This window comes from Melospiza melodia, chromosome 2 (assembly GCF_035770615.1).
Source record: "Melospiza melodia melodia isolate bMelMel2 chromosome 2, bMelMel2.pri, whole genome shotgun sequence".
Taxonomy (NCBI): Eukaryota; Metazoa; Chordata; class Aves; order Passeriformes; family Passerellidae; genus Melospiza; species Melospiza melodia.
Window position 1 is genome coordinate 78,156,728 of NC_086195.1, and position 27,404 is coordinate 78,184,131.

Sequence of the window (27,404 nt, forward strand, 5' to 3'; positions counted from 1 at the left end):
GAGGATTACCCAGTGGGGCTGACAAAGACACTGATTTCCATGAGACAACCCACAGGCAGCTCCTCTGGGATTCAGGGCAAGGCTCTGCTTGTAATCCAGGGTAAGGAAAGAGAAGGACAACCAAGGTGCTCTTCCTTGCAACATGGAAAAGCTTTGTCTCTTTCTACCAGTGAGATAATCCTCACAGAAAAATTGCATTAAAGGGACAAGACTACTAATACGTTATGGAGAGAAGAACAACACCCTTCAAATGTGTAACAGAAGTCATACAGTATGAAACGCTGCAGGCAGCCCAAATTTTTTTTTTTCTTTTTTATTTCCAGCTGCACCTTATCCAAAACTACTCATGCAGTAGCAGACAAGAAAGAGGGGAGAAGGTGTAGATGGGACAAGGCTCTTTCTTGAATCTTTTTCTCCAGGCTGCATCTGGATGAAAGAAGGAGCTAAGTTAGCATTGTCATCTAGCCCACAGATGCCCAAGCTGCATTATCCAGGAGGATGTGTTACTTTTGCACACTGTAAGGCTACAGCAGGTATAACACCATCTCTTTCTTCTAGGGGAGGGTCAGGATGAAGTAGATTTGCCCCATTCACTGCCAAAACTTACAATTTATGGTACACTGTGACTCCAGATAAAGAAATCCATTTGGATTAGGTGACTAAACTGTTGGGGCCCTTGGAAGAGACACAAACTGGGTATCAAGTGATTTACTGGTAGTTCTAAAGCAACATATTGTCCAGTTTAGAAAAGAGAATGTACATAACTGAGATTACAACAGCAAATAAATATCACCAGCACTGGACAGAATAGGCTTCCTTATTTTCAAGCCGGCAGACCACAAAGCAGGTGCTGACAGCTCAGTCACTGAAGGGAGAGGCAGATGCTCGAGCAATGCAGCAAAGGGCAGCAGCTGCCTGACAGCATCTCAGCAGCTGGAAACAGACACTGAGGTAGTAACCACCTCTACAGCTTTAAAGGGCATGGCATTTGCATCTCTGCATCTCCCTCTGAGGCCTCTGGGATCACCTGTGCCTATTAACCCAATGAGGCAGCAATTCAAGGCTAGCATTTTCTGGGCATGCTTACTGCATAAAAGCCAATCAAGCACTATTTTTATGCATAGTCTGTGCTGTTTCTCAGTGTATTACCGCTTATCTTCTGTGAGTCCTTGCAGGTTTGTGTATTTTCATATCACTACCTTTTTCAACTTTTGTGTAATGTTTTTCATCTCTTCTCCATCTCAGGAGATAAGAAAAATACTCTTGTTGTAGAGTGGAAACCAGACCTTTTAATTTTTATTTGACAGGAAACATAATGGAAGAAGAGAACATACATTTAGGACTTAGGAGAAATAAAATTTCAGCTCTCTGCTACCCTAGATTCCCTAGCCAATTCTTTAAATATTCATTAATTATTTCAAGTTTTATATCTCTATTATATATAAACATATAACATCATTGTACATGCCGCAATTCTAAATTTAGATTTTTGTCTATTCTTCCCTTTATAAAGATGCAAAAATATCAACCTTTTGAAATGCTGTATGCAGCACAGATTTAATTATTTATTCTCCTGGAGGGTTGCATTTCTGTTATTATTGCTTGGTTTTGTCTGAATAAAGAATCAATGTACAATACCAAAACCAGAAAATTTCAGCTTCAGCATGGGAGTCCTCCACTGACTGTAACAGTCAAGGCCAGAATGTGAAGTTCTGGCAGCTGCAAAAAATGTCCCAACCCAAGCCCAGGAGCAAAACTGTATCATAGGATATCTTCCATCCTAGATAAATGAGAATGCAGAGGTCTTTTTCCTCATAAAGAATACAAGTTTAATGCTTTACTCTCTTTAAAGTTCTGGGTTTTTTCTCCCCAGGTCATTGTCCCAGTAACTTGGTATTTAGTACTATGACGTGAGTTTTGATCAGTGATTCAACAAAAGCTGGTAGATATGCCTGGTAATTTGTTTTGTTACCATAAACTGTTCTCAGCCAAAAAGTGTTTTCTATGGAAAATTCCCAACCAGTTCTACTGCTAGCTAGACATCTGGAGTGTTAGTTGGAGGCGTTTGTGTCTGGAATGGCTGCTGAACCGTGAGAGATGTCACACCGTGACCTCAAAGCTGACCCCACAACCCAGCTGCATATCCTGTGCTCCCTGCAGGGATCTAAACCTTGAAATCCTTGCTGGTTTTCCTGTGCACGTAGTTATAGCACCTAGAGAAGAAAATGAAAGTATCTGCTCACTGTGAGGCACCAGGACAAAGCCATAAGCTAGGTGCAGCCATCACAGCAAGGTTTAGTCTCCCTTGAGGAACAGGAAACGTGACTGAATTACAGAGGCGTTTCCACACGCAGCCAGATCTGCATACTGTGAGTCAAAGAGCTGTGAACATGTAGTAATCACTGTGAACTAATAAACAGTGGGAAAGTTCACAAGGTGCCCTGTGTAACAGCCCTGGGTTCTACAAACATGTTTTATCTCTGCCACAGGGTCAAGTAGAGATGGAATGGCACTTGTGCTTCCTACGTGCCAGAGATGAAATGTCAGAGAACACATGGCATGAGAGAAGAACGGCCAGGTCTAATGACAAAACCTCTTCTCAGCTGATGCTCACGTTATTAATTAGCTCCTTGCTTGTCTTTTAGGTCTCTCTCTCCCAGCAGTCATTAAAAAAAAAATCTCCATAGCTTTCTAGTTTACTCAAGTTTGACTTACACTAGGTTGCCAATCCCAGTATGATGCCTCTGCCTGAGCAGGTGGATCATTATGTTGTGTAGAATCAACTCCTCATAGCTCTGAAAATCTACCTTTAGCACCTAGAGCAGACCTAAGAACTGAAATGTTTGCCATCTGAAAGAATGAACAACCCTTTGGGAACCTCCCCTCTTCAGCAGACTAAGTGCCAGTCTAATTTTTCAGACCAGATTCTTCATTATAAATCCCACTTTGCCTTGTTACTGCAACATATGCAGTAACACTGTCCTACAATGCATCTAAAATACAACTGTATTTGACAAAGTCACTTCCAAAGAAAAGAAGCTGCAAATAATGGGTGCAGTTTGGGATTTTTAAAGATCATTACTAAAATCATACAAAAGGAAGCAGTTGAGTGAAACTGACTGTAGGGCTGAGGAAAGTGAATTTTCCCTTAGAGTAGTCTAAGAAAACTTGCCATTTCCCACATTCCTGAGGAAATGTGCTTCAATCAGCTCCTCTCTTTTTACATTTCCAAAGGCACTGGGCCAAACTGAGGAAGTGCAATCATGAACTCTCCCACGTCCAGGGAATCATCACCAGGGCTGACTTTGTCTCACCATCTCCCAAGCATGCTGTAAAGAAAAGGTACCAAGGTACCTGATGTGCAGCTCTGAATGGCCCCCAAAACTGCCATGATGCTCTAATGCTGGTAAACCTGTGAAACTACAAGCTCTTGAAAATCTCTTACTGCAAAGGTTTATTTTGTGGAACTGTTTCTGATTCTTTTTCCTTTCAACACAAGGATATTTCTAATTTCCAGTTCTGCAGGCTGAAGTAGGATATCCTATACCTTCCAGAGTCTGATGCAGACATTAGGTACAAGGCGAAGTTGCTAGGAGACCACGGATGGAGCAAGGAGCATTGCAGGAATGCAGCAGCTTTTCACACGGCTGATGAGAATGCCTGCATCAGCAGTCAGCCCTTCACAACTTCAACCAAACCAGACAACCTTTTGCTGCTTACGTAAAGATGTACTTTTCGATAGAACCATTAAATTGTTATAAAACCAGCACACCACAACGTGAATAATAAGCAAGGAAGGAACACTGAAAAGGATAACATAGACAACACCTGCTGCCCTCTCTCACTGTTTTTGGGAATGGCGCCTTCACTTAAAAAAATAGAAATCCCACTTATACAAACAAATGTTGGCACTTCTACGTGGGTCCCGGATCCAAGTGGCATATCACTGAAATACAAAGGGAAATACTTAATGAACCAGCAGAAGATGGTATGCACTCTAAAATTCATTGCCCATCTCCATGTTACTTAGGAAAGTGTGTCGCTCACTGTGGCCATAAGCCATTACAATCTACAGAGCCTTTTTGACTCTTCTGTGCCCTTACTCACAAGTCAGAGTTCATGCTAGTTAAAATTTACCACTTGGCAAGCAGAGATTAGAGGTTTATCAAACCTCAGGTTTTCATTGTTTCAGTCACCATGATCACAGGTACTAAAATAGACAACATAAACCAAAACTAATGCTGCAAGGTCATATATCTTAGACATGCTAAATTAATGGTTCTACTTGTAAAGCTTTGTCTATCTCCTATATATGGAAAGCTGAAGTATGGAAAGTCTGGATCACATCTAAAATTCAAATGGAAAAGCTGTGACAGATCAAAGCTGTGAACCTCTGTTTCAGTTCAGCTCTTTTCAGTGGGATCATCCATGCTGAGAGGTCATTAACCTGTTCACTCCTGAGGTAGGACTTACCTGACAAATATTAATTCATATATTTCATTATAAATTAGACACTGCAAGCATTTCAGATGAATACAGGCTAAATTTACTCTCTTCATTTAAGAGGGAGCTACAGTAACAATTTTAGCCATACCTGTTCACACAGTTAGTGTTTGAAATTAGATGAGGTTAATGCCTACACTGTTTGAGTGCAGCCTACAAATCCAATAATAAAATAGCTTTGGCACATCTGAAGGTGATGATTAGAAGCTTCAAGTGATAATAAAGAAACAACTGATCCTAGTACCAGATTATGTGCCATGCAAATGCAAGGTCCCATCTACCTCACCTGAGAAGAAATTAATCACATTGAAGCCAGCATCAGCTAGAAATGTTCTGCACTATTCTGTTTAGAGTATTTCACAAACTAGTCATGAGAAAGTGAGCAAAAAGAAAGGTAGGGGCGTGTATTTGCTTTGGCTTGGGATTACAGTATTTACAGGTCTAATTCTCATGTTATGGTAACATAAATAATTTTAAATATAGATGAAATTTTTCTGCTGTAGCAAAACATCTCGCAATGTGTTTTGAATTGCTGTGGTAGGGCTCAATCATTATGCTTTAGACAAGAACACCTGCACACAATTAATCTAAATAATTGTAGTTAATTTTAGCAGCTTCATGTAAATAGTTTACTTTTCCTCCGAGTTCCCAGTTCTTATCTCTTCATGACCCTATTACATAAACCTTCATATACCACAAAATGAAGCAGATAATTTTCTCTCAAGAAATCTCATTAGAGGAAACTAGGTATGTTCTGTCACAGCAGCCCTTTTGAAAAGAAAAACTGAAAAGAAGGTTTTTCTCTTTATTCGGGATATACACCACACATTGATTAATTAGGTAAGCTTTGAAGCATAATAAAAAGTTATCCAAGCAATAATATTCTCTAGGAATTCCATATCTGCACTGCAACCTTTCACTGAAGGTCAATGCCCTGGAGAATTCCTCTTACAGTATTATCTTCAGCTATTAAAATTAATATAATTCCACTTTAGCTAAAAAAAAAAATGTAGTAAAGTAAAAAGCACATCCTATACTCAAGTAACACTCACTTAAATGTAGGAGGCAATTTTAAATGAATATTTTCAGACTAAAGTCATAAAGCGCTACATATAAATAGTTGTACAGAATATAAATCAAAAGATGGCTTCCAAAATAAAATTTTATGCTGAAAGGACAAAAATCTATATCAAATTCTACACACAGTATCTGAAGCAAAAGTCTCTCTCTTGTACTAAGGCCTTAGCTCATTCTAAAGTAACAGGATTTTGCCTCTAGTAGAACTGAGTTTTTAAAAAATCACACAGGGACCTGAAGCCTTCTCCATCATTCACAAGGGAATGATCAGCCATTTTCTGTTACAAATATTTCTTTCCAAGAGGGCAGGCTGTGTTACAACACTGATGATAGGATTTGTGTGCTGTGCTGTAATACAGCTCGCTCTCTCTTTCTGCAAAATAGCAGTTTCTCATTACCCTTCAAGTGCCAGGCTGCTCACACAGGTTTAAGGAGTGCTGGCACAGAGTTCCCATCCTGCTCATGCATTTGTGCTGCCTCTGGCTCTGCTGGAAGTGCAAATGCTTGAGTAGGTGTGAGCTGCACACCACGGTTCTCTCTCATCAGCATGCTATGAGCTCTGACTCAGAGCAGGGAGCATCATCTGGGTACAAACCAGAGCTGCCTGGTACACCTGGCCACCATCCTGAGGTCCATCATGTGGGTTCTCTGCTCGTTTTTTCTACCTCTGCCAGGCTCAGGACTGAAGGCACTTGAGACGGTGGTTCACATTCAGACTCGGGTTTTTATTGTTTGTTATCAGTGAAACCTCCCAACCATGAATTGTGCAGCCTTTCATTAGCAAGGCACAAAATGGCTAACTATCTCTTCTTACAAGGTCATTTAAGACTAAACTATCCAATTAAGAAATGACACCTAGATTATTTGCCCTTTTAACCCAATAACTGATCCCTGGAAGCCTGCAATGCAGACTTTTCTGTCCAACTACAAAACATCACCCAAACCCATGAAGAAGAAGGTGAAGAACAACCTGCCTCCAACCCTAAAACTACCATCTTGCTTCATGTTTATTACTATGTTCTAAAACCCCAAACTCTAAGTTTTCCACTCTGTGATATTACCTACAATTCCAGTGCTATTAAAAAATTTAGGAAGCTTTCTCCACAGCCTCAGGTCAAATGCAGTGCTCTCTTGCAAGTCTGTGCCTTCAGCACAGAAAGTTTAAAATTCTCAGCATCCAGGGTTCCATCCAACACATCACTGCTCACTGCCCACACTAGCATTGCTCTAAGGGGCACATTTTTCATAACATCTAAATGGTTGTACAAAGAAGTTATTTTTGTGATCACTACAATGAACACCTTCATATGATAACAGTGTACCCAGATAACAAGCCTCATTTCATCATCTACTAATGCACTTGATAGATGAAAATCTATACTCCTGTTTATGTGATATGGTATTTTTTAAATTTATTCATTTACTTTTTCATCATGACTTTTTGAGACTTGAAGCGTCACTTAATAAGATATTCACTGCTATCACAGGGATGAACATTTCAAGAACCACAAAAAGTAAATCCTTGCATTCTGGTGAATTCAGCCTTGAGATGGCAACAAAAGACATCCATCAAAGCAATTTAGAAAATACATATATTCCGTAAACTTTCACACAGGGCAACCTAAAAGTAATTTCATAAATTTAAGAGCTGTCCAAGCACTTAACCACATACACGCTTGGGGCCATGATAACTTTCCTGATAACCTCATTCAAGTGATTGACCACATCTCCCTTCTATCCAATCTGAACTTTCCCTGATGCTGCTTTAAGACATTTTAATGCACATGGAACATTTGCTAATGGGAATCTGTGGCACAATGGGCCCCTTCATGATTTTTAAGTGAAAAACTGCTGACTAACAAATATAGGGATCACTCTAGCCAATTTAACATTGTCTGGAAGGCAAAAGTCATGCCAACTGAATTTAGAAATTATGAGTATGTTTTTAATTATGATGATCATTGAAATACCCACTAGGAAAAATTATGCATTCCTTGCCACTTGTACGAGGACTCATGTGACAGAGTGTAGAAGCTCACAGCATAGACATCCACATTTAGGTTAAGTACATAAATCTCCCTTACAGACAACTAAAAAAGCACACATTTTTAGGGAGTGATTCATCTTGTCCTAGAGTAGACAGCTAAACTAGGACAAACTAAAGTAGACTTCTTCAAAAGTCCTTATTGCAGTAGTTTACAGGGTAAAGGTAGCCACATGAGAGGAACCCTAATCTTAATAAACTTTAAAACAAATCAGAATATCCTTCTATGAAAGATAAGCTTTATTTTTAAGCACAGCTTCCAGATAAGGTACAAAGGTAGCAACATGCTACAATATCACCATCCCTCCTGCCCTGAAATCTATTACACCTAAAACAGAACAATTAAGAAATTAAGATGAACTTCTCAGTACCTCTACTTTCAGTTTAAGTATGATAAACTTTTTTCTTCTGAATTCTAATGGAGGTTTATTAGGACTCTTTGAAAATACTTGGTTATTCCCAGCATTTTATTCCATACATATTTCCTCTACGATGTTTTTATGTCTTCCTTTAACAGGTTTTGTTATGCAGACAGTGAAAATAAGAGGATTTTTCTGAAAAATAATGTGTGTTAATGAAAACAGTCACAAAAAGTGAGTCCCAGAGTAAAACATACACCTTCAAAATCTCCCTGCAATTGAAGCAATGACTCAAAAGAAAGTGAAAATATGAAGAGGCTCTGGAAGACAGCTTTCCCAGCACATACCAGTGTAGTTAGCACATATAACTGCCGTTAATTATTGGAAAAGCAAATAAAATCAATCAAAAATATATATTTTAGTAGGATTAAATTAACATCTGTTTGAAATAGTTTTCTATCAAAACTGAAAATGCTATGTCTTCTGGTATCTTCAGTCTTTTAATGCTTATTTTGTGTTCAATGAATGTTCACATGAAGTTTTAATAGAATTTTCTTCAAGATGCACAGTCCAACATATTTTTTCAGAATGGTATTCTTCTGAATATGTTGGTATAGGACCAAATGAAGCAGAACAGCAGAGGAGCTTGAAAATGTTACAAAAGGACATCTGGTTTTTCCCCCATTGTAACAAAGTAGGGAACGGAAATGGCATAGCTTGGGAAGGAAGCACATTAACAGTGAGAAAGTGCAGGCAGTCCACAGATTCTTCTTTCATGCAGGTTTACACCAATTTGGAGAAGGGGCCTGTCGCCCATCAGAGCTGCAGACATAGTGATGCAAGAGTAAGCACTCTGGCACAGAACACAACAAAATTAAGTGGGTCTGTGTATCACCGACTAGCTGAGAGTAAAGAGCAAAGGGGTTACCTTAATCGGGCTTCCATCTGGAGTAAGAACCTCTTCTGAAAGCTCCATCATCTTCAGTGCCATCAGGGCAATGGCTTTGGCATGACTAAGGCTTTTCTTATGGAGCCCTGCTGCAACGCAGTACGCATCACCTATTGTTTCCACCTGCAGCAATCAGACAAACACGGAGTTATGGTGTGATAATGAGAGGGGAACCCTGCCATTAGGGCTGCAATCAAACAGTTGCTTAAAACATGTGAGCAAAACACCCATAAATAAGCAATTAGACAAAAGAGCATAATTACCTGAGTCTGCAAACAGGTACGGTGAAAACCCAACAAGCAATAGCACAGTGGTTTATCACCTAATAACCAAAGAAGATTGTCTAGAATAGTGTATGGCATCGGCTGAGATATGACAACATTCTCCCACAGCAGTAACACAGAAAATTGCATTTTCCTAAATGAGAAATCACTTGCAGCTTCATTTTATACTATCCTGGCTGAGTTTGCTGTTGGGTAAGAGTAGCGCCACATAATTATAACTCATAATTAGTATTTGATATGCTAGAAAATTATATCAGGAAGAGAATTAGAAAAAGCAAAACATCACCATCAAAAACAGTGAAGACTATCTAACTTCTCATTAGTGGATAGCTCTTCCTGGTATAATTTATGAAGAGATGCTATTGCTACAGACTTTTGCCTGCACATTTGTCCCTTATTTTCAAATAAGAATTGATGTCTCTCTCTACCATGCAGGATATCTTACTTTGCATTCCCCACCTGCAGCCATGAAGTTCAGCAGACAGAGCCCTCTGGTTTCTTCAGGCAGGCCTTACTGCTCTCTTATCCTGATCTGCTTTAAAAAGAGCTGGCCCCCAGGAAGAAGTGGGAGCAAAATGAATTGCAGCAGCCCTCTGGCTCTGGATAAAGGCAGCCTGAGAAACACTGCAGCCCTCTAGGCCTGCAGCTTTATTTACAGCATTGTGTTTTGCAGTCTGTTTGCTCACACATCTGTAACATTCTCACACAAAATCCATTCAAATGAGCCCAAGCAGACCTCAAGGATTAGTTTAGTTTTGTTGACATAAAACTAATCTGGCTTTCATTCTGCACACGACACTACAGGAATGCCAGAAAATGCTTCAGCAAAGACTAGGGTAAGAAGAAAGCAAGCAGTGAGAAAGCAGTTATTCAGAGAATAAATATAGCTGATTCATCTCTCTGCAGAGAATCTACTAAGTAGTAGGCCTGGATCTTCTCAGATTAATCTCCTGTGATAAAGTGATAAACTGGAAACAGTATCTCAATATAAATAATACCTGAAATAGTAAGCATCACATGTAAACGTACCCAGAGTATGAACCTAGAACTGGTTGAGCAAATACTTCCCACCACCAAACTTAATCTGCTGCAAGCCCATTGTGAAGTTTGCAACTTTAACCCTTCTGACTGATTGTGCAGGAGGATGTAAATATAGATAAGAAGCTGAAGGTTTCTCCTGAGATGAGACAATCATTAGAGCTCCTTCAATACTCTGAAAGCTCCTAATAGTACTTGTATATAGACCAAAACACATAGGAGCAATCAATACTGCTGTCTGCCTGTTTGCCTTATCTCAGGATGACTGTCCTCAAGCAGCAGACACTACCAAAGCCCTGCAGTTTAGGAGTTTATTTTTCCAAAGATAAATGGGTGGGCAAGAATATATCCATGGCTGGTGAAAAATGTAGAAACTGGGCAAAAAGACAAACAAGCACAGTGAGAAGTATCAGAAGTTAAAAAGACAGTCTTGAAGAAATAGATGTTTAAAAATACTCTAAATTGGAAGGAAGCATTAGCAGAAATCCATTGTCATTCTTGAAAATCATGAATAAACATCAAAGAGCTTACTACAGAAAGAGCTGAGTCTGTGATGTCAGATACAAAAATTAAATACAAATTCTGTTCCTTGTTTAATGTCCCAATTTCAGAATTGCTTTTCCACTAAAGTTGGTTGCATAGATGTGGGATCATATACTGTTCCTGCAGTGTTCAGACAAAGCTACTTATTTTGTTAGCTTCTTCCCCCTTGGAAATTTCCATAGCTGAAATTTAACAGCTAAATTCCACACACTGAATGTACTGTACTACCAGAAAAACGGAACTGAAGCTGCCTCATATTCATCTTTATACAAAAATAAAAACTGTAATAATGCCATTACTCTTTAAAGTGCTTGTCCCTATGGAGTTCATCTGACAGCAATACTGGAGAAGTAGGGGAAGGACTATGACTGCTTAGACTGACCTGGTAGTTTAAACTGGATGTGATAAGTACTGACAGGTCTGTCTAATGATTTATCATTCTGTAACCCTGTTTTCAGTCACTTCTAGGGTCTTTCTCAACTAAGCATTTAAGCTGAAATTTTCATAATGAGTACCTCCACAAAACCTTAACCTTGGTTCCATCCTTCTTCAAAACCAGATTTGACAAATCTTCCAAAAGTTCCAGGAGTTCTTGTAATTCAGATTGTCCATGGCATTTGCATTTGGTCCACTTGTATGGAGTCATAAAATTATTGAATGCTTTTGGTAGGGACACCAAGATTATCTAGTTTCAACTCCCCTGCCATGGACAGAGACACCTTCCACAAGACCAGGTTGCTCAGAGCCCAATCCAACCTGGCCTTGAGCACTTCCAGGGATGGGGCACCCTCAGCTCCTCTGGGCCTGTTTTAGTGTCTCAACACCTTCATTGTGAAGAATTTCTTCCTTATATCAAATACCGTCACTTTTGGTTCACAACCAATGACTGTTGTCATGTAACAATAGGCCTTGGTAAAATGTCTCTCTCCATCTTTCTTATAAGCCCCATTTATACATCAAAGGTCACAACAAGATCTTTTCTTTTCTAGGTGGAACAACACAACTCTCTCAGCCTGTCTTCACAGGAGACGTGCTCTAGCCCTCTGGTCATTTTTGTGGCCCTCCTCTGGACCCACTCCAAGACATCCATGTCCCTTTTTTGCTTAGGGCACCAGAGCTGGATGCAGCACTGCAGGTGGGGTCTCACCAGAGCAGAGCAGGAATCACCTGCCTTGACCGGCTGGCCACATTTTCTTTTGATGTATCACAGAGTATGGTTGGCTGTCTTTGACTGCAAGTCCACATTGCTGGCTCATGTCAAAGTTTTTATCTACCAATATTCCCAAGTCCTTCTTCAGAGGGATGGTCTCAATCCATTCATCCACCAGTCTGTACAAATACCGGAGATTGCCCTGAGTCAGATGCAGAACCTTCACTTGGCCTAGCTGAGCTTCACAAGGGTATATGAGGACATTAAAATAGAGTCTGTAACAAAAGTGATACATCACACTTCAGAATTTCAGGCTGGGCCCTTGAGTAGGTCAGATGCACACAGGGAAGAAGGGAATTTCTCTTGTCTCAGCTGAGGACTAGCAATTGGACTAGAAACACAAAGTACTGCTCATAACTTGCTCCAAAGTATTGCCTGGGTAGATCATGAAACTGTGCACACCAGAGAGCAACCTACTCCATAAATACGCAATGCCAATAGGATAAAAAGAAAAGGCAGGCACTACTCAAAGTGTCTAAAAATTGCTGCACTCAGATCTATTTGATGCACTTTGAGATGATGATATACAGCAATAAAAGTCCAGAGAAAATCTCTACCATGTGATAAACTAGATTCTGAGTTTTTGACTTTGTAATGTGACTTTTAAGATGCATTAGTAGTAGTATATTCGATTTTTATATTCTTCCTAGATACATATGCAGGAAAAGATATTTTGCTTTCAATCATTTAAGACTGGAATGCCTTATGCTGCTTCTTTAAAAAAGTATTAATATTCTTCTGAATATTAAAGCCGTTTTTGCAGATGACTGACAGTTTACCATTAATAAGAATTGGGGTTGGGGTTTGTTTTTTTTTGTTTTTTGGGGTTTTTTTAAATTAAATTATAGTTTTTTACTGCTCCTAGTAGTTCTAGCTACACACTGAATGCCTGGACAACTGTTACCAACTTTTCATCCCTTTTCACCGATTTACACTTACCATAACCAGGTTCACTGGAGTTTTCATTAACTGGGAATTAATACACAGTACCATAGAAAAGAAGTTGAACTTGGATTTCAAGAAAAAGACCAGTTTCTAAAAACTGCATAACAGAATTTTTATTGTTAACTAACAAATGAAGAATCCAGGAAACTTTGCAGCTATTTACACCGCTATACAAAAGCCTCCTCTAAAGCCTTCTTTAACTCTCAAGTCACTGGAACTGTCCAAATGTTTTCCAGTCAGGCTCTCAAAAGATCTTATCTTAAAATTAATAATTAGTTGAAGTGCTGTGTCCTCTACAGTTCAGGAAAACTTTCTTGACTGGTATCCCAACACTGCTGAATACTGAAGAGTGATAATGCATCCAATTGCAGCAAGAAGCAAACACCTCCTGCTTTCAAGAAGTCATTTTCTATACAGCCAGCTCCTGTTAGTCATCAGTAGATACTGTATGCCTGCTTTAGATGTGAACAGCAATTTTTACAGAGGGTGAACCCTATAGTAATTGTCTTACAGTCACTTATCCTTAATTCATAACCATTTGAGATGGAATGTGATTGCAGATCAATTCAGTAGCACAGAAGCCTAAATGTAATTCCGCTAATTCTAAAGTGCCATAGAAAAGAGGTTAACAGCCTGATCCCTGGGCAGCTCCAACAGGTCTCTTCCAACTATCAGTAGCTAAAACTTACGCTGTCTTTTGTTATTAAACTGAGAAACTGGAAGTTTTAGCCAAATGATGTTCATGCATATAAAGTCAGGGTGTTGTTTCAGTGACAGTTTTTAAGGGAAAATGTGGTGCACTGATGTAACATCCCTGCTTTGCATCATTCATCCTGAATTCATGAATATGCGCCAGTCATTAACTTTCTGAACTTCTAGAGGTAACAAAAAAACTGAAGTGTCACACTTCATTTCACAGAGTGTCATACATGGGGCAGAGATACCATTTTTTAAAGTAAAACCTGAAATAGCAGGCTGAAGATTTTTCACCTAAAATACTCAGGAATTCAAACACTCAATTCTAATGAGTCCTACTCAGAACCTTTTTCAAAGCACAGCTTGGAAATAAACATTAAAAATGTAATTGCACAGGTCACTCTGAGGCAATTCTAATCTGAAATTTCTACTGCAATCAGAAATATTAAATACATTGAAAGAAGTAGCTGGAGGGAGAACAGGCTGTAGTTTTAGTCCTGTCTCTCTCAGCAGGTTTCCCGTGAAAACCTAATATATAATTTGTATTAGAACTATTACAATGGAGTACTCACTACTATTTTTTTCAGGTGAGAGACATAAATAAGTCTGAGTGCAGTTTGTGTGTGTTTAATGGGTTAAATTATACTCATATTAATCAGGCTTCTTTGTTTACAATCAAAATGAAATACATACCAAAAATGGGTCTGAAAATTCAAAAGTTTCTGTCTTTTTTCAAGAAGAAAACCTACCTTTAACAGCATGTCTTTTGTAGATCCTTCACCTTCCTCTGAAGGGTACTTATGTACTATTGTTTTCATCTCTAAAATACTCACAGGGTTGCATACAGATCTATTATTTCACTCATAAGGGTTGCAATATCTAGTACCCATTTAACCTAAAATAATTTATGTCACTGTCCTTTATAGCCTGGTTCAATGGTGTTTTTTTTAAAAATAAATTGGAAATAAAAAGTGACACTGCTTACCAGTTCAGGATAAAGAACCACAGGATATTCCTGCTACACACAGATGACCAGAATATAGGATTACTTTGGAAAGCAAATATATACGAATTTCATATCAAATGTTTGTTAAAGGTTTCTCTTCGATGAAAAAAGGGTCACGTTTGAGGAAAAAAATATATATATGGGTAATCTATGTAAGTGTATCATACACATAAAGTTTAGATAGAATAACCAGACTTAGATATTCTTTAGCCATGTCTTGATTTCTTACCCTTCTTTTTACAGAGTAACAGATGTTTCTTCCAATTGAATTGAGTTTCCATATGCATCAAATCCTGCTTGTGGTCTCCCCACTTTCTGCTATTTTAATCACCAGAAATATTTATTTCTGCTTAAGTAAGTATGTGTTCATAATCACTGTAATTTTAAGTTGGCAAGGAAACTTGGAATATTAAACAATTTTTCTATGCTCCACACCCTGTTTACAGACACAGTGTACAAAGTATATGCTATGTTTAGCTGAAGAGAAGATCATTACTAAATTGTTTCTTATCACATATGAGTAATCTGCCAATAGCCTGAAACTATCCTACTGCTGGGAGATAGTCTATAAAACTTTATTTTGTAAAACTGAAATAATAACAAACAGCAGTTGCAATTACATCAGTTTCCTCTTAAAGAGCTTGAAAGTGAGGAAAACAGAAATAATGAGCAGGGAAAGGGGTAATGCTTTAGCTAATTGCAGTTTAATGCTCTTCTGTTCATCACTTAACTATTCTCTCTGAGAAAACTAACTTTTCTAGTTTTTAGTCCTTTTTTAATCTGCACTGAAGATCATTATTCTCCACCTTAACCTGCCTCTCCTTCTGCCTGTTTCCTATGCATCTTTACCTTCTCCCACAAAAATACAGACACACTGTTCTCAGTGCATAAAATGTTTACTGAGCAGTTAACACTTTTCAAAACACAGTATATTAAAGAAAATCTAGAATTTTAAAATATATCTGTCTTTTATAAGAAAATCTGTGAGGTGTTTTTCCTGATAACAACATTATTTGCACCTGCATCAACCTACAGTTGATACCAAAAGGGGAGACAGGTGAATTGTCAATTTGCTCTAGGGCTGGGCTGCCATCCTGAGTGACTTTAACAGGCAGGATGAGGCTTATGAAATTCAGTAAGGACATGTGCAAAGTCCTGTCCCTGGGAAAGAATTTCTCTGGAACTGATACAGCCAACTTCCTGAAGAGTGGCTCTTTGGCAGAGACCCCAGGGGTCTTGCTGGGCAGTCAATGTCACATGGGCCGGGAGCCAGTCCTGGGAGCAAAGAGGGCCAGTGACATTCTGGATGTATGAACAGAGGCCAGGGAAGTGCCAATCAGCCCCCACTCAGCACTTGTTAGACTCAGATACCACATCCACTTTGGGGTTCCTCAGTGCAAGACAGAGATTGATAAACTGGATCCAACTCTTTGGGGCCAGCAAGATGGGGGCTGGAGCACCTGGGAAAACAGGCTGGGAGAGCTGAGCTTATCCAGACTGCAGCAGACATGGTTTCATGGCACTTGAGGGGATACAAGTGGGCTTTCCACAGTGGTGGAGGGTGAGAGAGCAAGAGAAAAAATGAAATCAGCATCCTTATGAATTAGGAAACAGGGAAACCTGTGAAACTTACTGACAAAAAGGTCTTACTCAGATAAAAAGAAGCTTTTTAAAGCAATCAAGCATCTGCAGACAGCGAAGATTTCCATAGATACTTCAGCAAACATGGGGATAAGGAACATAATCTTTTTATTTTAGGTGGTAAATCTCAAAATGAAAATGCTATAAAGAAATTTGCTGTATGAGCCTGACATTTCATAAGTAGCTCACAAAGCATCTTTTATTTCTTCAAGCAACCACACTCAGTACAAGTGCAGACCATTATAATGCACTATTTTGGCAGATTCTAAGATAATCCAAGCTATAAATATATGCTATTCCCTGTTCTCAAATACAGCCATTAATTATGTTACTAATTGTTTCAGTGGGACTGAGCAATGACGAGGTGTTTTGACAACAATCATCACATTCATTCATTTAATGTATAGAAATTCAGGTTTTGAATTAATCACTTAAGTATTCTAAGGGACCCTATTGAGAGACAACAGAATATCTATGCCAGTGGCGATGGGAGTTAATCCAGTGGCACTATAACAAAAATCAAGGAAGGCAGGAAGAAATAACTTGAGTGGATACTGATTGTATGAGAAATTAAAATGCAGAAAAAGTTCCTTTAGCCCAATTAAAATACACTCTGTGCATTAACTATAACATGGCATCAAGCTATAACATTATTAAACAACCATAAAACACATGAAAAGTAGATGGCACTAGCAGAAAGAAGCAGTATTTCAGCTGCAGCTGCATCTTACAGACCGTAAGCTGCCAAGATGTAGCAGCTGTAATCTACACAGGTGAGATTCAGTTCACCTAACCAGAAATATGTCTAATATAGCAATTTGAATATGAGCTATTCACTCACAATTCTCTTCATGATCAATGAACCCAATGGGAACTCTTGCAGTTACCTGACCTGGGCTAAGAACCTCCTTCATAAACAAAAGTCTAACACTTAAAAACATTCACACTTACCCTATAAAATCAAACATTCCTCTGTTGACTGCGAGGATAAGTCTAATTATTAACTCTATGCTAAAAGTAGCGTATTTTCACCTCTACCTCAGAACTGTCGAAAAGGAAGAATTAGCAAGACTATGTGAAGAGGCAGAAGGGCAGATTGAACCTCTGAAGGTCACAGAGGCAGGTCAATTTTAAAAGGAGGACATGGCAAGTTCTGCAAAATCAAACAGTCCTTTAGGAAAGCTGATCTCTAGATTGTCAGAGGAACCAGTGGAAAAACCTTCTACACTCCAGAGATCAGTTTCCTTTCCAGTCTTCGATATTAATCCAGAAAAGCATTTATTACAGGTATAAACCTTAAGTGATTCTTATGATGACCTTAACAGCAAAATCAAAGCCTTCTAGCATATTATTTTGATTTGAAGACCTGTATTGGTTTCTTAATGAGCAAAGTCAAAGTTCTATTTGTACTCCTCAGCCTAGACTTACTGGAGCACATCTTGGCTTCCTGCACACCCAGGCTGCACTTCCATGGCAGCATATAAATATTAAAGGCGATGGTTTTGTAAGTTTCATCCCAGCATGAGGCCAAAATTCAGGATATGAATGAACACTGGAAATTATCAGAGCCTACAGTAAAGACCTATGCTTTCACACAATATTCATTATCCTGTTTATCCGTATTTCATTCCATCTGCAAGACTGAACTACACAGTACTTCAAAACTATGTACTTCTTTTATGAAAGCTGAAATGTCTTCCTTCTAAAGGAATTCAGTCAAATTCAGCTTCAAGATGAAATTCTTGCAAGTCTAACTGTAAAGGAAACCTTTGAAGTTATTAGTATCTCCCAGTGGCTTTTCTTTCATCTGTTTTCTGCCCTAAGTTGTACAGCAGGAGAATACAGAAAAGGCTGTGGTATGTGGCAACATGGTGCTTCAGACTTTTCATTTGGGCTTCATTATTCCTGTCCATGACTTCTAGTCCAGCAGCAAACAGGACAGCTTTTAACTGGTATGGGACAAAAACTGAAGAAAATGGAGATTCTGTCCTTTTTTTGTTTTAAGTCAGCAATCTCAGCACTCATCACAGGAACAATTTATTTGATATTCATATTCTACCTCAAGATGTCATTGACATCTCCCATATTGCCTTCTACCCAAATCATTCTCACAGTATCTCTGCAGATCAGTCATAACCTCACAATGTTCTAATTCATGATGGAGCTCACATTACCAAGTGTCAGTCATACAAAAATGAAGCTTTAATTCAGTATACTCATCTATACTCTTTCTATAGTAACTGAAGAGAAAAATTAATTTTCAAGGCATGACGCATTCCATCCTGAATTCTGTAAACCTCTTTTTTTCCCATTTCCTACAGCAGGATGCAAATGTGTGTGTCTTTGCTTAATTGCCTGCATCCATGCCCAGACTGTCATTTGATATGCAAGACCCCTCCCATGCTGTCACCAGCATGCTTTTCTGGGCATTGCCTGAAAAACAGGTTCATGTGGGCCACGGGCTTAGTTTGTGAGACTCCCAGAAGACTCTAGGGGAGCTCTGTGCCCTTGACAGTGCAGCACAGTGGGCATGTTCCTGCTCCCACAGCATACCCCAAGCCAGGAGAAGGACTGCATGAGTGTGCTGACTGCTAGTGCTACGATAGCATTGCTCAGCACAACAGTAAGATCCTGTTTAGCTCAGAAAGTCCTGGCTCTGGCCACACATATTTTGGCATGCAGGTCAGGGGTTGTTATTAATCATTAAGTGCAGGGAGAGCAGATGTGAAGTATTTTGGGCAGCTTATGGTACAAAGACTTGAACAAGTCATTTAATCTAAAACACAGATTCTAAGGAAAGAAATAATAAATAAACATGCCGGAGGGAAACCAGATAAGGTTATTTCCCTGTGACATTAAGTGTGTGTGCTCTTTCTCTGGAGGTGGTGTAAGGGCAGCTCAGAAAAGCCTCCTCTGAGCTTGGACTAGGTATTCTTGATCCTGAGGTAGGTCTAGATCCACATTTCTGTCTACATTGCAATGAGTGAATACTGTCCTTTTTCAAATGAAACAAAATCTATTTGGTTTTGTGCTGTTTCTGAATACAAATTAAGGCCTAATTCTGTTTGCATTTTTAAGTTTTCTTCAAGTTTTTTCTACTGCAAAGATTTGTCAGCAAAGCTTTGAAACAGTTGAATTTTGCAACACTGCTTAAGCTTAACAATATCCTTCAGCATACAGCACTATTTATAGATTTCCAAATCTCTGGTATATTATAAAAAACTTTCTGCTTTGGAAAGGATTATAAAGTTTTCAAGATAGGATCTGAGAACACAACTGCTTTCAAAGAATGTCCTTCAGTTTTTACTTAGTGTTTCACTCTCTTAGCTTCTGTCTCTAATGTTTTTAAAATCAATTCCAAGGCAGTGAAATCTTGTGCCCAAGTTTCAAGGTAACTTTGCAACACTTTTATGACATGACATTCCGCTTTTGGAAATTCTTCAGGAAAACTCCTCCTGTGTGAGAAGGGAGGGATTACAGGCATCCACCTATGAAGTTCAGAACTCCGTTATTCTTGTAAAGCTCATTTTTCAAAAGAAGTGACTTCCTATAAAACCAAGTTGCTTTCCCAGGAGCCTAATTAAGAAGCAATTGCTCTTACCAGGCCTGAGGGCATCTTATTTTTAGTGAATTTAATGATGTTACACACTGGCAAGTTCAGGAGCATTTTGCAGCAAGAGCTGTGTTTGAACTCTTTCTAAAGCACCTACTTAGCAGTCTTAAGCACAGATCTTTCAGTATGCAATATATGGAGAAACTCTTTCATCTACACTGTAATTCAGAGTGCTACTTCCTTTACAGAAGAAAAAAGGCAAACAGTATTTGCCATGCAGAATTACTACCTAGTATCTTAAAAGAGGGGTTTTTTCAGTAGTTAAAAGAGTCATGCCAGAAGACTTGCGGTCTACATGACACCAGCATCCAGGTTTGCACACAACAGCCACAGAATACAAAATTCATAGTGTATAAATGATTTCTCTCTTCTGTAGGAAAATATGAGACTGCAAAAATCAGACCAATTATCTCTGATGAACAGAAAACTTCCTGGCTGGCATTCTGCCTACTGCAATATCAAAGTGCAGAACTACTTAACAAAACAAGAAAATATTAAAATAATCATGTACGACCCAAGACACATTTCAGTTTAATGTGATTGTCCTTCTCTCAGTGTAAGTGTGGTCTTAACTTGCCAGAGGTATTTCCAGGATTTAAACTCCTAGTGAACCAGAACACCCTCCTCAAGGTTATGCAGGCTTTAATTTATGTGTCCTGAAATTCCTATGTCATCCAGTTTCTATAAACTTACTTAAGTATCCTCCATGTTAATTTAAATAATTTAATAAATTAAGGAACAGTTATGAAAGCTATTTGCATGAATGAAAATGTTGCATCTTGGTACACGATAGTCCAGCCAGAGTGCTAAAAAATGAAAAGGGCCAAAGCAGATGGAAACTGAAATTAATTTTCTCCAGTCCCTCAGAGGTACCAAAATTTAGAAGGTGGAAAAACTGGAGAGAATAAAACAAAGGACATAGCATCAGGGACATAGCATCTGTGTGCTGCAAGAAGGAATGCCCTTGGCCATGCCTCCTGTCTGGCCGCAGTATGTGGGCTGGCTCCTCAGTTTGGAGCAAGGAGGACACCCTTCTCGGTCCTATTCAAGTTAAAGCTTATAGCCAGGCTTCACATACCAACTGAGGACTTGGAAAGTGCTCACAGGACCTGTAAGCTGGACACAGACTCTAAGGCTTCTATGCAACTTGAGAGAAATGGACCAGGGCAGTTACAAACAAAAGTGTGCATTCCAGATGAGAGAAAAGTGAAAGGAGAGAGACCAAAAAAAGAAAAAAAAGAGAAGGAACTATATACAAGTATGGTATTAGTGAAGAAGTAGAGAAGTAGTTGTATACAGAAACAGAAGTCCCAGGCTCTTTAGAGGATTCTTGGGTGATGTATTGCAGGAGAACATGCACAGATGTTTTAGTGCCTTGTGCAGGGCTGTGTGTTTATAAAGCAAAGAATAACTCTTCTGGAGCCTGAGTGTCTATTTGCTTCATTTGCAGATCTCCCTGAAGACAGAAAGTGTAAATCGTCCACAAGGCTGGAGAAAAATATATGCTTAAAGGAATGGGAAGTCTTAAAATATTCTTGAGTTCTTGGGTGGTGTTACACCAGATCTGCAGAGAAAATCCGTGGAACATTCTGTGTTTCTTTTTTTTTTCCCTTAGGGTTTTTCTCCCCCGTAACCCAAGAACACTTCTGAGTTCCCCAAAGAGAGAGCTGCCCTGGCTTTGCTCTAACTTCATACTGGAGTGAGACATGCCAGTGTGTCAGCAAGTCCAGGTACACGCAAAGACTTCAAGGAGGAGAAAGTGTCATTGCCAGCTCAGAGACAGGAGAAAGAAGGTTCAGGAACCTTTCATGGTGGGACCAAAACAGGGCAGTGTGCTGAAGGCAGCTCTACCAGGCTGGGTGGACTGCAGAGAGAGTGAGCTTCTGGGCTATGCAAATTTTTTTCTATTGCCCATTTTCATCTATTACACATTCAAAACTCACCGACTTTAGGCTATCAGGAAGAAGCAACACCTGGTTCACTGGTAATCCTCAGAACTGCACCGTTCCATTTTTATAAAAAGGTATCTTGTAATATTTTATGTGTTCTGTATTGCTCATGTAAGAGTACCACTATCATTTTATATAACTTAATTGCATTTCCTGCATTTTCCAAATGCCTAAGCTGAAGTTTAGAATTTTAAAACTTCTTCAAATGGCCATGTTTTTACACAGAACTTAAAAGGTTAAAGCTGGATGGAAAGATAGCAACAATAGTAGCCATAGATTTTACATGAAAACTTGGAGACTATGTTTTTTAACTTATGAAACATAAAGCCTGGAAAACTTCAGAATAATCTGAAGCTCATGACTCTGCTTACTGCTTATTCTTTAGTCATTATAGCACTGATAGTAAGGTTGAGAACATTTATTTGAGTACATGTACAACTACTTGTATTTGAGTACAAGATGTATTAGTTCTCAACAGAGGACGGTCATGGCACTGAGAATGTACTGGTATTTTCTGTAAAATGAGCACAGATTTCTGCAACTCCAACTACCAGTACAGAAATGCAAAGTTATATTCTTAGAAAATGGGAGTTTAAAATTACATTTTAAATACAAACATTTTTACATATAAACATTTTTCAAAACTGGTGAGTATCAGTCTTGAATGATTGCAGGTAAGTTCAGATTTCCCATCATTTTTTAGTCTTGGGTCTTTACAATGAGCAAACATTAAGGCTGTATACAGTGTTAGGCATATAAAATCAGAAAATAAAGATGTAACATACTAAGTGTATCATGTTGCCAGGAATAAAAACCCATGGAAGCTGCATGTGGTACCGCTCAGAGAGAGTGCCAGTTCAGCCAAATAATGAAACCAAAAAGAAAGCAGGAATCCACACAGCGAAGTGGCGGATTCTGACTGCAAAATGAATGTATGTAATCATACTGTCTCATATAAATAATCAATAAACTTTCAATTAAAATGTTTACGATGAAGATGTATAGCAAAGAAATTCTGGCAGCTGACCACAGTTCATTTTCAAAAAACATTTAGGACTCTCTGCTTAGACAAGGAAAGCGGGACTTAGGACTTCAGAGAATGTGAAGTATAGCATCAGAGAAAATCTATTATGTCTTCAAGGACAAATTCTGCTCTGTTTAGAGAAAGGACAAAGAAACTAAAACCTACAGGATCAGGCCTGGTTCTGCTCTGTTTGGCTTGACACTACCCAGCTATGCAGCCAAAAAAACATGCACAATAAATGCTGCCTTTAAATAAATGCTGCGTTTAGACAGTTAAAGGGTGCAAGAGGGAAATGCTTCAGAAGGGAAACTGAGGGGGAAAGAGCTGAGAAAGTAAGCCTACAAAGGCAGAAGGACTGAACAAGAAACAAATATTGTAAATGAGCCAATGTCAAATACATATTACATGAAGGAGAAACAGAAGCTGTGGGAATCTTAAGCAGGGAAGATTTCAGACTGCAGGGTTAAGTCTAAATGCCAGAAGACATGGCTGCAGCATATCTAAATAGCTTGTTTGATAAAGAGATGGCTTAACTGAAGCACCATTTCCCAGTCCTTGGCTGATAAACAACAGGAACTCAGAGGCAGAGCAAAACAGGTCAAAAGAGGCCAACAAGTACATATTTTACCCAAAGCCACAGCTTTCAAAATGTACTGAGAAATCTCTCCCATGACTTCTGCTCCTGGAGTCCATGCTTTTACTTGCATGTCCACAAACACCAGCTTGCCAAGCATGTGCAGCTACACTGACCTGGACTGCACTCCCTGCTTGACTTTTTCTCCCACTCCTCAACCTCAAGCCAAATAAACTAGCTCTGATAGTCAGCAGCCCCAGTTTCCAAATGCATCACCAGGTCTCAGCTCTTTCACCTCCTTGTTCTTCTGTGATTATCATGAGCATGACCCTCCTAATCTTTTCACCAAGGCTATATATCAGCAGATTCTTTCCCAAGATTCACTCTCTAAAACACAGATTCTTCTAGATTGCTAAAACTGTCACCCAGGCTCATAGCACTGTGCCTCTCAATTACGGCAATGCTCTCCCTCAGCCTGGACAAATGCAATCTGTCATCATTGCTATCCATTCAAAATACTGCTGTGAAATTCATCTCCTGAGCCCATCATCTGTCTGTGTCATTCTCACCTGTGCCTCCATCCATTGGATAAGCTTTCCCTACCTCATCAGTTATAGCTACTTACTTTGATTTCCAAGAAATTTCAAAGTCTAACTCATCACCCTTCAGCTCTCTCCAAGCATTTTCAGTCTGTATCCAAGAGCTTATTATGCTTGCCCTCTATGTCTGATTAGTTAAATGTGAGGGTCTTTGTTCTTTCTGTGCCATATTTCTCTATAAACATCCCTGGATGAACAGCATGAGACAAATGAAAACACTACGTTCATTGCAGGATTAGAAGCAGTGAGGTTCTGAACACAAAATTCTGTAACAGTAAAGCTGGGTAAATAATTTACAGCATGGAATTTATTTATCGTATTTTACTTAATTTTCTGTTTACAAAATGGTGCATTTGGTTTTCAGATGTGTCCACCAAATAATCTTTGCAAATCATTCTTGCCATGCTGCTTAAAAACAAGCAAATTTAAAAATGTATGTATTTAGGTCACATGATAAATTTCTGTAGCCTAGTTACACAAATATATCTTTGAGGTGGCCTGGGTACAAGAAGTGGTGATTAAGTATCTAAAATTGGCTACCTGACAATAACTTATAAAATCATAATTGTTGTGGTGGTGATTATTCCTATGCATAAATATTCCTTCTTAGTGTTCTCAGAGGACTCAACCAACCTTCTCTGCAGTCAGATCATAGAGTTTTGCATACTTTATATCCTATTCCCATACAGCCGTAATTTTCAACAAAGGATATTCTGAATGCTTCAAAACAGCTGAAATGAATCACCTGGGAACACAGTGAGTGAACACACAGCATGTGAAGCAGGGTCACCAGGTATCCTCCTGGCTCTGGGTTAGAATTTCCTCAAGTTCTCTTCCTGAAGCTGGGTCATAATCCAGTGCAGCAACATTAGATTAACAAAAATTGAGGTCACACTCACCATCTTTTCAAACAGCACCACCACAACAGTTTTCAAATCAGGGCTGGTACCTTCCACTGCATTCATGTCCCAAGATGGCCTTTGGCTTCTGAGCATTAGGAAAACAAACCACTAAACCAGGAGCCCAAAACTTCTTTACAGTGTACTTGTTTACTTTGGTAAACTGCCCTACCAACCTTTAGCTATACCATTTTCAGTTTTATCTGTGGTACATGCTGTAGCTTTTCAGCCATGATTATTATTTGGATGGGTAGTAATTATTTTTCAATTCCTTTTAAAGTGCATTAAAGGCTAGAAATGAAAGGAGCAGGACATTTTTGAGACCTTTTTCTCTACAGCCTATCAACAAATACTATATTAAATAGTTTGAAAACTGTTAGTTTGCAAACCTCAGGCATGTAATAAAGTCAATATATAATTTTACAACCACATCTCTTTTCTCTTGTGCATTAACATATAAAAAGAGACTTGCTCTATTTCTTCTATCACAATATTAAAGGCATTCCATATACAAAACAGTCTGTAGGTTTCACAAGATAATTACACTGCTAATATCTTCAGTGCATTTATTAAATTCTACCTCCCCCTTTTTTTCACTCAAATACATACTGGACACCAAATCCATTTAAGAGAAGTGGAGATGAGCTCTCTAAGAGTTCTCTAATGGGACCAGCATGCGTGACATTTCCTTTAGAGCATGGCACACCTGCACCATGTCCCATTCATTACGTTTACTATGTATAGACATCTGCTGTCCTCTTCCTGTTTTTCAGTGGAAGTTGAAACTCCTTATAATAACGTTTTTTAGTGAATGCTCTGCTCCTCATGGAAAATTTATTTCTTTCAAGGGAAAGATAAATGCCTAAGCCCTAAACCATTCAAGTCAAAGGTGAATGCCTCTGAGGAGCTGAAGCCTGGCTTAGGATTCATCACTGTGCACTTCTTCATTGTTAGAACACTGTGGCTGATGTGTCATCTAAAGGAAACCAGGCCATAATACAGGAGATGTGTATTTCTACAAGAAAATGGGAATATGAGGCCAATATTCCCACGGGAGTATCATGATGACCATTTCATATTCAAGCATTTGAGTTTCAATGGTCATATTTCAGATCTGGGGTTTTTTACGCATAAAAAAAAAATATTGCTTCCATATTTTTCTGAGGAAGGTCTGCAATTTATGAAGAAAGCTACTGGGATTTTTTTCTGCCTTCATTTCAGTTATGTTTTGCTAGGTTAGGACTTGAGCTGTTACCTTGTAGATGTCAAGGAATCCACACTGGTGGTCGAAGCGCGTGTAGAGCTCGTTGAGCATGCTGATGACCTGCATGGGCGTGCACTGGGCACAGATGGCAGTGAAGCCAACAATGTCCGAGAAGAGCATGGTCACATCATCAAACTTCCTGGCCTGAACCTGCTGCCCCTGCCACAACTGCTGAGCCACCTCTTCGGGGAAAATAGAAATAAGGAGATCTACTGTCTTCTTTTTCTCCTCTTCCAGAGCTTGGTGCGTACATTCTAGCGTTGCCTTCAGCTTATCCATTCGTTTTTTCAAGCCATCCTGTGCCTTTGCTTGCTCCCCAACCAGTATGACATCACGAGTAGCATCATGGATAGGTATGTCCGAAAGATGGAGGCCTCGGCCCATCAGCTCATCCAGCTTGTCCACACAGGGGGAACCCAGAAACAATATAGAGTTTGATTCTGGCACATGAATCATTTGTCCTTTAATTTCCATCACCTGTAAAACAAAAAGAAAGAGTTTAGACAAGGGGGAAAATCAGCTTATAGATGTGGATCCTCATTCTATTTCCTCTGTCTTTTCAGCTAAAACAATTAACTGTAGTCTTTTATACAGAAGCCTTTTGCACTCACCTACTCAAGTAATGAGACTCACAGTCTGCTCACCAAATTGAGTCAGAAAACAAACTAAATTGACACAAAAGTATTCCCAAATCAGATGTTGGATTTTGTTTGTACCCAATTAAATAAGAAAGCAATAATATGTATTCTCAGAGTGCTGTCTAAATAATGCTCCTGGATGTACCTGGACTTACAAGCAAATTTCTGAGTTGTTCTTTCTCTGTTACTTGGCTATAAATTAGAAAAAGCAAAAAAGGGAAGAGAAATTGCAACTGTCTGAAAGCAGGTTAGTGAAATGAAGTGCCTTCTGTTCTTTTTCAGCAAAATATCTAATACAAGTCAATTGTGGCCATTTTATGGAGGAATCAAATAAAAATAGATGTGAAAAACAGCTCTGTAAAATAACAAATGGCATGGAAATATCATACTAGTCCTCCTGTTTCCTGTTTTCCTTCTCATACATGCAGACTCAGTTAGAATCTACAGATTTCTTGGCAACAGAGCTTCATCCAATTTGTATTTGTGGAATAGCAGAAGGTACAGCAGGTAAGGAGCATCAGGTGGTTCATCACACTGGTTGATAGCTTT

The 27,404-nt window shown here is 39.0% G+C and overlaps 1 protein-coding gene across 1 annotated transcript in view; it reads right to left on the reverse strand.

The window, feature by feature from the left end:
- Positions 1-27,404, reverse strand: part of GUCY1A2 (guanylate cyclase 1 soluble subunit alpha 2) — a 153,177-nt gene that overhangs the window by 50,430 nt on the left and 75,343 nt on the right. Inside the window, exons 5-6 of the mRNA XM_063148946.1 lie at positions 26,209-26,694; positions 8,912-9,055 (exon numbers count right to left, since the gene is read on the reverse strand). Of these exons, the coding sequence (XP_063005016.1) occupies positions 8,912-9,055; positions 26,209-26,694 (630 nt within the window). The remainder of the gene's footprint in view (positions 1-8,911; positions 9,056-26,208; positions 26,695-27,404) is intronic.